The sequence below is a fragment of the Zootoca vivipara genome, chromosome 15 (genome assembly GCF_965207765.1).
Source record: "Zootoca vivipara chromosome 15, rZooViv2.hap1.1, whole genome shotgun sequence".
In the NCBI taxonomy this organism is placed as follows: domain Eukaryota; kingdom Metazoa; phylum Chordata; class Lepidosauria; order Squamata; family Lacertidae; genus Zootoca; species Zootoca vivipara.
This window is the reverse complement of record NC_142598.1, coordinates 28,204,525-28,215,705: the sequence shown is the minus strand read 5'-3', so window position 1 is coordinate 28,215,705 and position 11,181 is coordinate 28,204,525. Positions and strand designations below refer to the sequence as shown.

General features: G+C 54.6%; 1 protein-coding gene across 1 annotated transcript in view; it reads left to right on the top strand.

Annotated features, from left to right (window-relative positions):
• Nucleotides 1-844: 844 nt before the first annotated feature.
• SNX30 (sorting nexin family member 30) overlaps nt 845-11,181 on the top strand; it is a 45,092-nt gene continuing 34,755 nt past the window's right edge. The window contains exon 1 of the mRNA XM_035140935.3: nt 845-1,152. Within this exon, the coding sequence (XP_034996826.1) occupies nt 979-1,152 (174 nt within the window). The 5' untranslated portion in view covers nt 845-978. The remainder of the gene's footprint in view (nt 1,153-11,181) is intronic.

Sequence of the window (11,181 nt, the reverse complement as noted above, 5' to 3'; positions counted from 1 at the left end):
TCCTGTATAATGCCCAATTGTCCTGTATTTCAATATAAAATGCTACATTCTGTATTGATACAGTTTTGCCCTGCACTCCAGGTCTTCTCTCTCTCCTCCCCACCCCGCCAGGGATCCTCTCCAAATACTGTACATGTGTTTGAAAGGGTGTACGAAAGGTCATGTATTTTTATCTTCTGGGTAGCCAACACATACAGATTTACAAATTCGTGTGTATGTGTGTGCATGGGTGACAAATGCCAGATCATCTTGTTAGGCTGAAGTTGATTGTAATGGATTGCTTTGAAGTCACTTCAGCACCGGGTGTTTTTTTGGGGGTGTGTGTTATCGCCCCCCCCCCCGTATTTTGCCAGAACAAAGGTGGCAGCCTTACCGTAGTTACAGGGGGGCGGTCTAGAGGACCCTTGGGGTCCCTTCTAACCATTCTACGATTCTCAAAACCAGGGAGGGGAACAGCGCAACCTTAACCCCCGTCTACTCAGAAGTAAGACCTGTTGAGTGTCCTGGGGTAAGCGGGTTTAGAATTGACCAGCAGCATAACAAGGCAACCGGTAGGCGCCGCGGCTGCCGCGGCTGCCGCAGATCCCTCCTCCGCCTATGGCTGCTCTCCTTCTCTCGGCGCGGGGAGGGCGGAGCCTCGGCGCTTAGTCTCTCCGGGGGAAATTGCTTCGAGGAGCCGCGGCTGCCGCTGCCGCCGCCGCCGCTGCTGCAACGTCGAGTCTTTCCGAGGCGCGCGCGGGGGGGAGTTTCCTGCGTGGGGCGGGCCGGGGGCGGCTCCGGGCGCGCAAAAGGCGCGGGGCGGAGAAGGCGCGCGGGGCTCTGCCCGTCACGGCCGCTTCCCTCCGCCCCTTTCCCGGCCAGCCCAGGAACGGAGCGTCCGCGCGGCCTCCGGACGGTCGCTCGCTCGCTCGGCGAGGCTTCTTCCCCTCCTTCTCCTCTCGGGTCGGGCTCCGTGGCCCTCGCTGCTCCGCCTCCGCCATGTCCGCAGCCGCGGGCGGCGGCGGGGCGGGCACCCCCAAAGCGCTGCCTTCGTCGGGACCCAAGTCTCTGCGGGAGATGCCGCACCCGCTGGCCGCCTCCAGCAGCGAGGAGGCGGGCGCCGAGCTGACGCCCAGCCCGGACTTGCAGCTGCCGCGCAGCATCGCCGATAAGGTAGCGGCCGCCGGTGGGGCCTGCGCGGGGCGAGGGCGAGGGTTGGGCTCGGTTCTTCTGCTGGCTTCCGGGCGTTTTGGGTCGTTTGAATGCGTTTCTTTGCCGTGCCTGGACAGCTGGGTTGCTCAGGGCTGCAAGAGAGTAAGCTCCTGTGTAGGAAACGTGCAAAAAGCAAGGGGGGAGGCATGTGTGCAAGAGGGACTTCAGCGTGGGAGCCAACTCCTTGGGGCTGAGGACCCTTCCCCCTCAAAAAATATTTGAGCCCCCCCCCAGTTGATGGACATTGCCATTCGAATGATGTGCATGCACCGTGTCATGTGATCAATTGTGTAAGGCGGGGCTTACCTGAGTCTCCCCCCCATTTTTATTCAAGTTGGCACCCCTGGACTTTCCACCAACATCTTGCCCCGTTTGCTAAGTTGGTGAAATGGTGGGAATTTTTTTTTTTTAAAGTCCTCTTCCAGCCTTTTTCGCCTGTTCTCCTCTCCTTTTGTGTTTGTGTGTAGTGGGTAAGCAACCCATCTGAGTTTATTTTGGCTTCTACACAGCAAAGGCAAGAATTGGAAAACAACAAAGCAACTTGTGTTTTGTGCTGGTAATAAGGACACAGTAATTTGTGATGGTGTGTTGACTCATCTGTGTTGAAAGTACGTGGAGGACACTTGTGCGGAGGTTGCGTTTGCAGTGCTGTCACAAATGCAGGCTGTGTTGCAAGCGCGGGGCGCAGTGAAGCAATCCCTGGTTTGGTGCCAGGCTTTTCCCCCCTATCTGCCAGGTTGGTGTGTATTGGTTTGTGCACCTGACCCTGATGACCCAAATGGGTTGGCTTCCTTTTCTTGAGTTGCCTCTGTTCCACCTTTAAGACAAGTTCTCCCTGGGGGAGTCGATGGTATATTTAAGAACAATCCAACACTACTGCCAGTTAGGTGTGTCCACCATAAACCCTTACCTGTTGGGAAAGGTTCTCGGAACCTGCATCGCTTACACCTCTTTGATTCCCAACTTAGGACGACTGAAGAAGTGCAGAGATGATCAAGGCCTGTATTTGCTGGCACTTTGGGATATTCTTAACTGACAGTAAATGGCATGTGGATGTCTTGGAAGTTGGTTCTCGGAGCCCCAAATGGTAGATTGACTAAAGAGCTTGGGACAGATGCCCAGGCATTAAGCTAGTTCCTGACCTCATTTTAGACATAGGTGTCTTCTTGGATGTATACTGAATACTCAAGACCATGGGTAGGCAAACTAAGGCCCGAGGGCTGGATCCAGCCCAATTGCCTTTTAAATCCGGCCCGTGGATGGTCCGGGAATCAGCATGTTTTTACATGAGTAGAATATGTCCTTTTATTTAAAACACGTCTCTGGGTTATTTGTGGGGCCTGCCTGGTGTTTTTACATGAGTGGAGTGTGTGCTTTTATTTAAAATGCATCTGTGGGTTATTTGTGGGGCATAGGAATTCACCCCCCCCCCAAAAAAATATAGTCCGGCCCTCCACAAGGTCTGAGGGACAGTGTTTGCTGACCCCTGCTCAAGACACTATAGTCTGAGGCTCTGACAACATCTTATAACTGGCAAGAGAGAAGATTCTTGAGCTGTGTAATAACCGTATAACTTGAGCTGCAAAATATTGGTGCCTAAAGCAACCAGAAAGGGACCCAGGTGGCGCTGTGGGTTAAACCACAGAGCCTAGGGCTTGCTGATCAGAAGGTTGGCAGTTCGAATCCCTGCAACGGGGTAAGCTCCCGTTGCTCAGTCCCTGCTCCTGCCCACCTAGCAGTTCGAAAGCAAGTAGATAAATAGGGACCGCTCCGGCGGGAAGGTAAATGGCGTTTCCGTGCTGTCACAGTGGCCGGAGTGGACTACTTCAGAGTAACGACGCTACGCAGCTCTGCATTTTATTCTTTTATTGGTGCTGCGTATTTACAGTGCTCAAGTCATTGCTATTTACACGGAGCGATGTTGTCAGTCGGTTTCAGAACCTCCTAATGGCTTTTGGCGCGTCTTTCTCCAACACAAAAGCTTTGGCAGACCCATCCTCTTGCCCCTCCTCTTCCTGCGTAATTCTGGAGTTGGGGGGATGGGTCTTCCCCCCTTACTTGCCCCTTCCTGTCCCACCTGGGACCCTGGCTCCTCTACCTTGCCTGAGCCTCGGACACGACTTCCTGCTTCCCCACTGGAATCGGAACTCTCCCTGCTTTCCCCTTTGCTCGGGGACGGGCTTGAACTCAGGAGGGGAGGGACTTCGCGATATCCCCTGTCCCTCACATCCACCCCCCTCCCAAGCTCTCCTTCACCCCTCCCCAGGCCCCCCCCATGTGTCGGTGACGACTGGAAGCCTAAAAACTCGGTGCTCTCCGAGCCCGTTGGTGTGAACACCTCCCCCCAGTCCTGCGAGCCCCCCCCTTCCGCCTGGGAGGACGGGAATCCCAAAAAGTCCGTGGCGTCAGAGCTGGTGGGGGTAAAAATGTTTTGCCAATCTGCTCCTTCCTCTGACTGGGTGGATCTTGGCGACACCCATACCTCATCCTCTGGTTCCTCAAACTCCGCTTCCCAGCGCCATGGTGAGCTGTTCTCCCGTGCCTCCTCCTCCTCCCCCTCCCTTTCCATGTGCCAGGGCTTGGGTCTGTGGGGAAAGAGGGCGTGAAATTCTTCCACCAAGAATTCCTCCTGTATCTGAGTGGCGGGAACCCATTCATTCTGGGACGGTGGAGCATCCTCCCATGCCATGAGGTACTCCAGGCCCCCCACCCCCCACCTTGAATCCAGGATGGCCGTGGCCTCATTGAGTTGCTCCCTGCTTTCCCTCTCCCCCCCTCCCTCGGGGGTTTGTTCGCTGTCTCTGAGCCTGCTGCTTTCCCTGTACGGCGACAGCAGCGATCTATGAAACACTGGATGCACCCTCATGTCCTCTGGCAGTGCCAGCCTGTATGCCACCGGGTTGACCTGTTGCGTGACCGTGAAGGGGCCCAGCCATTTGGGTGCCAGCTTTTTGCACCTCCCTCTGGTGGGAAGGCCCTCCGAGGACAACCACACCTTGTCCCCCACCCTGATGACCTCCCCTTGTCGCCTGTGGCGATCTGCCCCCTTTTTGTACGCTTCCTTGGCCCTCTCCAAGTGTTCTCTGAGCTGCTGGTGCACCGTCTCCAGTTCCTCTGCCCAATCCTCAGCCTGTGGGCCCTCCTCCTCCTCCTCCCTCTCCCTCTCTGGGAAAGATCTGAGGTCGCGCCCGTAATTGGCCTTAAAGGGCGACACCCCTGTGGAGACGTGCACTGCATTGTTGTAGGCAAATTCTGCTAGTGGCAAGCGATCCACCCAGTCCGTTTGCCGCTGGCTGACGTAGCATCTCAGGTACTGCTGCAGAATGGCGTTGACCCTCTCCGCTTGTCCGTTGGTCTGCGGGTGTCTAGCCGTCGACAAGCTGACCTCCACCTGCAGGAGGTTCATGAGCCGCCGCCAGAACCTGGAAACAAATTGGCGGCCACGATCCGAAATAACCCTTAAAGGTAATCCATGCAGTCTGAAAATGTGATCAACAAACAGTTTGGCTGTCTCTTCTGCCGAGACTGCCCTGGCACACGGTATAAAGTGACACATTTTGGACATGAGGTCCACCACCACCAACACTGCAGTCTTACCCCTGGACGAAGGCAGATCTGTGATGAAGTCCATGGACACCACTTCCCACGGCCTGTGTGGTGTGGCTAAGGGCTCCAGCAACCCTGGTGGCGCTGCTCTGACCACCTTCGCCCGCTGGCAGGTGGTACAGCCCCTTACATAGTCTCGAACATCTTCCCTCACCCCTGGCCACCAGAAGTGTCTCATGACTAGGTGAGTGGTCTTGTCCCTTCCAAAATGCCCCGCTGTAGGGTTGTCGTGCATCTGCTTGAGGACCGTACGACGAAGCTGGGTGGTGGGTAGGTACAGCGCACCCTTGTAGAAAAGCAGCCCTCTGCGTTCTGCAAAGTCTTTTGCCTGCTCCCTCCCCCCTCTCAGTTCTCTGAAGATGCGGTTGGCAAATTCATCCGCTGCCGTCAGTGCTGTGAGTTCTGCCTCGCTCACCACTGCTGCTCCGCAGGACCATGCCGACGGGGGGAAAATGTGCCTTGGGGCTGGTGGCGCCTCCTCCTCCATGTACTCTGGCTTGCGGGAGAGGGCATCCGCCCTGACATTCTGCTCTCCTGGGATGTAGTGTATGGAGAAGTTGAAGTTCGAGAAGAACTCCGCCCACCGTATCTGCCGCTGGTTGAGCACCCTGGCAGTTCTCCAGAACTCCAGGTTCTTGTGGTCTGTGCACACCTGGATGGGGTGCTTGGCGCCCACCAGGAAGTGTCTCCAGTGCTGGAACGCCGCGTGGATCGCAAGAAGTTCCCGATCAAAAACTGTGTAGTTTCGCTCGGGCTGGGTCAACTTCCTGGAGAAGAAGGCACAGGGTCTCCACTCTCTGTTGGCGTCCAGTTGCAACAAAATGGCGCCCACAGCCTTATCAGAAGCATCTGTTTCAATGCGTAGGGGCGCGTCCTGAACCACGTGGAACAGGTTCTGGTCTGAGGCGAACACCCTCTTGAGGCTTTCGAACGCTGCTTGCGCCTCTGGTGTCCACCTGAACTTCTGCTTGCCTCTCAGGCAGTCAGTGATGGGAGCCGTAACTCGAGAGAAGTTCTTGATGAACTTCCTGTAGAAGTTGGCAAAGCCTAGTAGGCGTTGGGCATCTTTGCGCGTCCTGGGGCTGTGCCAGTCCAGGATGGTCTGCACCTTGTCCTTGTCCATTGCCAGCCCCTTGTCTGACAGCTTGTAGCCCAGGAAGTCCACCTCCTTGGTGTGAAACTTGCACTTCTCCAGCTTCACATACAGGTGGTTCTCCTTCAGGCGCTGTAACACCTCCCTGACGTCCTTCACGTGCTGCACTGGGTCGTTGGAGTAAATAAGGATGTCATCCAGAAAGACCAAGCATTTCCTGAAGAGTAGGGACCCCAGGACGTGGTGCATGAAGGCCTGGAAGCATGCTGAGCCCCCTTGCAACCCGAAGGGCATCACCAGATATTCAAAAGAGCCCAGAGGCGTGAACATCGTGGTTTTCCACTCATCGCCTTCCCGGATCCTGATCAAGTTGTACGCCCCCCTCAGGTCTAGCTTGGTGAAAATCTTGCCTCTGCGTGCCGCTGTCAGGAGATCATCCACTCTGGGCATGGGGAAAGCCACTGGCTCTGTCACCGAATTCAGCCGTCTAAAATCCACCACAAGACGGCGCTGTTGCGTGTCTTTCTTGTCCACCCAGAAGACCGGGCTGCCCCCTGCTGCCTTGCTTTCTCTGATGAACCCCCGCTTGAGGTTCTTGTCGATAAAAGCGCGCAGATCCTCCAGTTCCTGGTCTGACATGGCGTACAGCTTGGCTGGGGGTATAGTTGCCCCAGGCACCAGGTTGATCTGGCAGTCAAAAGGCCTGTGTGGGGGCAGGTGGTCGGACTCCGCTTCACTGAAGACCTCCTGCAGGTCCCAGTATGGTTTGGGTATCGCCTCACCCCCTTTGACGTGCATGGTGGCCACCGTGGCTATCGGAGGCCCCTCCCCTGGTTGGTGCTGCATGCAATGTTCCAGGCAAAAGTCCGATCCAAAAGTGATGCATCTCTGATGCCAACTTATGGAGGGGTCGTGGCGCGCCAGCCAGCTCATGCCCAAAACGATTGGGGGGTCTGAGATGGTGGTGACGTTGAATGCCAGTGTCTCTGAGTGCCTTCCAACCGTCATTCTCATGGGGGGGGTTTGATGAGTGATGGCCCCTCCCAGCAGCTCTCTGCCGTCAATGGTTGCCACGTGCAGAGGAAAATCCAGCTGCAGAAGCTGGATCTGGTGCTCTTCTGCAAAGTTTCTCGAGAAGAAGTTGGCTGAGGCACCACTGTCAATTAGGGCGAGGACCGTCAATGGATAGCCATTTGGGAGCGTGAGCGTCACTTCTAGAACCACTCCTGCTCTGGGAGGGGTGGGCTGGCTCTGCTCCTCTCTGTGCGGGTGGGTGGGCTGGGGCTGTTGTCTGCTGACTGTGCCTGGCTGCCGCCCCTTGTCTCCTGCAGCCAGGCTTTCCCGTTTCCCTGCTGTGGTGCTGCGTCAGTGGGGGAGGGCACAACCGTTCCCGCCTTTCCTTGCCACTCCCTGCGATGTGGGCAGTCTCTGACGAGATGCTGGGGGGAGTTGCAGAGAAAGCAATTCCCACCCCTTCCCTCCTTGCGTCTTGGCGCCGCTGGGGTTTGAAAAGCCCGCGCGCGCGCGCTATCAATCTGCATGGGTTCCTGGTCCTGACTGGCCCCAGGCGTGGCTTGAAAGGGTTGTTGAGGGAGTGGCTTCTCCTGCGACCGTGGGAACCAAGCCCGCTTTGCGCGCGTTGCTTGCTTGTCGCTCCATCTGGATTCCTGCCTCACCCCCACCGCCAGAGCCGCTTTGCTCAGTTGATCCATATTACTGGGCTTTGGACCTCTCGAGAGCTCATCCTTCACCTCCTCATGCAACCCCAAGTAAAACGCCGCTTGCATTGGGGCAGACTCCAGATCCCACCCCAATCTGTGCACCAGCATGGTGAATTTCGCCCAATACGCGCGAACTGTCATATTTCCTTGGCGTAAATTATGAAGTTCCTCCTTAGTCTGGTCCATATGACTATCGGACGAATACATCGTTTTCAAACCTTCTAGAAATAGTTTGACATTCTTCATGCAAGGATTCCTTGTTGCAATTAACGGTCTTAGCCACTCCCTGGCCGCCCCTGTAAGGTGCTCCACAATAAACGCTACTCTGTGCTCATCATCAGGGAACTCATCGTGGTGCAGCTCAAGAGCATACACAATCTCAGTCTCAAAGCCCTGAAACTCCTTCGGGTCTCCATTGAACTTGCTTACTAGGGTCCCGGCTCTCCTTCCTGGCAGCACTTGGACTTGGGGTGCCCCTCCCGCCTTGTTTTTCTCTGCATCCAGCTTGTTTTGGAGGTCTACCGCCACCGCCCTTAAATGCTGCTCTTTTTCCTGGAGCTCTCTCACCTGTTCCGCAAGTTGTAGCCGGTCGTCCTGGACCTTCTTAGTCTCCTCTTTAGCTGCCTTCAATTCTCCCTGCGCCTGCAGCGACAGCTGTTGCAGTTCTAGCTGGGCTTGCTCAGCGATCTGCCGCCACTTCTCCGCCTCTGACACGCTCATCCCGGCAACTCCAAAGTAGCCCAAAAATGATTAGGAGGTTGCTGTCACAGTGGCCGGAGTGGACTACTTCAGAGTAACGACGCTACGCAGCTCTGCATTTTATTCTTTTATTGGTGCTGCGTATTTACAGTGCTCAAGTCATTGCTATTTACACGGAGCGATGTTGTCAGTCGGTTTCAGAACCTCCTAATGGCTTTTGGCGCGTCTTTCTCCAACACAAAAGCTTTGGCAGACCCATCCTCTTGCCCCTCCTCTTCCTGCGTAATTCTGGAGTTGGGGGGATGGGTCTTCCCCCCTTACTTGCCCCTTCCTGTCCCACCTGGGACCCTGGCTCCTCTACCTTGCCTGAGCCTCGGACACGACTTCCTGCTTCCCCACTGGAATCGGAACTCTCCCTGCTTTCCCCTTTGCTCGGGGACGGGCTTGAACTCAGGAGGGGAGGGACTTCGCGATATCCCCTGTCCCTCACACGTGCGCTGCTCTGGTTCGCTAGAAGCAGCTTTGTCATGCTGGCCACATGACCAGGAAGCCGGTTCCTTTGGCCTATAGAGCGAGATGAGCGTCTCAACCCCAGAGTCAGACACGATTGGACCTGATGGTCAGGGGCCCTTTACCTTTTTTTAAAAAAAGCAACCAGAGGCATAGCAGTACTGTAGTCTGAATTTATTTATTTATTTGCAAGTTTATTTACAAGCTTTTCGAGCAACATCCTCCACAGAGCAGCTTACAAATTCCTGGAAGTAAGTCTAGAGCACTGGCCTTGCTCCCTTTCCAAAAGCCACTGCACTTTCCCTCCCCTGTGTTCTGTTATGAGTACCTCACTTCAGCTGGGGCTTCCTATGCTGATCCTCAGATTTGTAGGGGCAGAAGGCAGAGGAAGACGGACTACCGGTATATATGAAGCTGGATCAGGCGACACGCAGAGCCACCACTGGACAAGTTGCAAGTAAGAAAGCAGGCATGCTCTTCATTTGCCTCTATGCACTAGCCTCCAGTGCTCCTGTGGTTGCTTGCTTCCCGAGTACCGCAGCTGGTTGCTGTGTTGTGACCTGAGAAGGGATAAGTGGAAGCAGTCCAGCTTCATAGCTTTTTTCCCCAGGTGTTGTTGTCAAGAGAGGTCATGCGTTTGCAGACTGCAGGGGAAAGTTTGTGGCTTGCCTTGAGAATTCTGGCAGGTGCAACTGTGCAACAAATGTACAGTAATACCTCAGGTTGTGAACGTGATCCGTGCAGGAGGCGCGTTCGCAACCTGCAGTGCTGCGCATGCGCGTGATGCAATTCGGCACTTCTGCACATGACATCATTTTGTGTTTCTGCACATGCGCGAGCGCCGAAACCCGGAAGTAACCCGTTCCGGTACTTTCAGGTTCGGTGCAGAGCGCAACCCGAAAATACGTGACCCGCAGCGTTCACAACCCGAGGTATGACTGTATTGGTTTTGAGTCCTTTCTCAGGACGCGTCGGAAAGGACTCTGCAAAATACGCTGGAGAAGAGCCACCTTGTGTGTGTTCCACGCACCAATTCAAAACTCCGCAGATCTGTTGTGGTTTTAACTGCTGCAAGCGGGGGCAGTGTAGTAATTAACCACCTTGAGAGGCTTACACAAGCGGCAGTTCCGCATGGTACAACATCATGTAATTGGCTTCCCATGAGGCATCAATCTTGTACCAGGTGTGTGAACAAACAATAGGCCTCCGTTCCTTATACCTGGGCTACATGATGATGGAAGGATTGAGTTACCCTGGGCTGCATTGCTTTGTTGACAGCAAGCCAGTGGATTTCAAGCTGCCTACCTTTAGGGACCCTTTTCATCCTTGCCTTCCAAAGGACTCTTGTGTGACAGCTCCGGTCAGGATCCCTGCTTGTTCCTTTTAGGTCATGAAGGGTTGATTTAAGTTCCACAGCCTGCTTTTTCTTAGCTGTGTGGGAGCTGCTGCTGCTGCTACTGCATGAATTGTCCCATCTGTGCCACTCAGATAAGGTTGGAAGCACTACATCAGATAAGTTGCTGATGTGGAAGGAGAGAATTGGCTCTGGGTGGGCAAACTAAGGCCCGGGGGCCGAATCCGGTCCAATCGCCTTCTAAATCCGGCCCATGGACGGTCCGGGAATTAGAGTGTTTTTACATGAGTAGAATCTGCCCTTTTATTTAAAATGCATCTCTGGGTTATTTGTGGGACATAGGAATTCGTTCACCCCCCCAAAAAAAATATAGTCCAGCCCCCCACAAGGTCTGAGGGCAGTGGACTGGCCCTCTGTTGAAAAAGTTTGCTGACCCTGGTATTGGCCTTTTCCTGATCTGGAGCAAGTTCTCAGCCTAGCTCAAGGGTGTCATCTGAACTAGCCACGTGGTTAACTGAGAATCAATCACAGTCAGTCCATCATTTTAAAAACAAGACTTTAGAGCTGTCTTGCCCCAAAATGGCAACAAGACATTCCGTTTTGGTGACTGCAACCTTGGTTTATGGAGTCATTTGGCACCTAGATCATATATCTGAGTTTTTAACACTGCACCAGCCCCAGACTTCTTGGGTCACTGCTGTACCTTGTGCCGAGACAAGGGACAACAGGAGTGTAGTTTCAGGCAGTTGAACTGAGCGAGCGGTTTGGGGTCAAACCTGGCCAGAAGCTCCATCCCCCCGTCCCCCATGGAGACGTTATGTAGGAAAACATACTTAGAAGCCACTAACTCATTCCAGAGCCGAACCTTGATATCAAAATAGATCTTTATAAAGGCTCCAACTGTGGCTTGAAGTAAACCCTGCTCTCCCCCTGCTCTCCCCCTATCTTGAAGACACACTGACATCTTGACTGTGTTTGACAACAATTTAGCAGTTTTCGCAAGCATG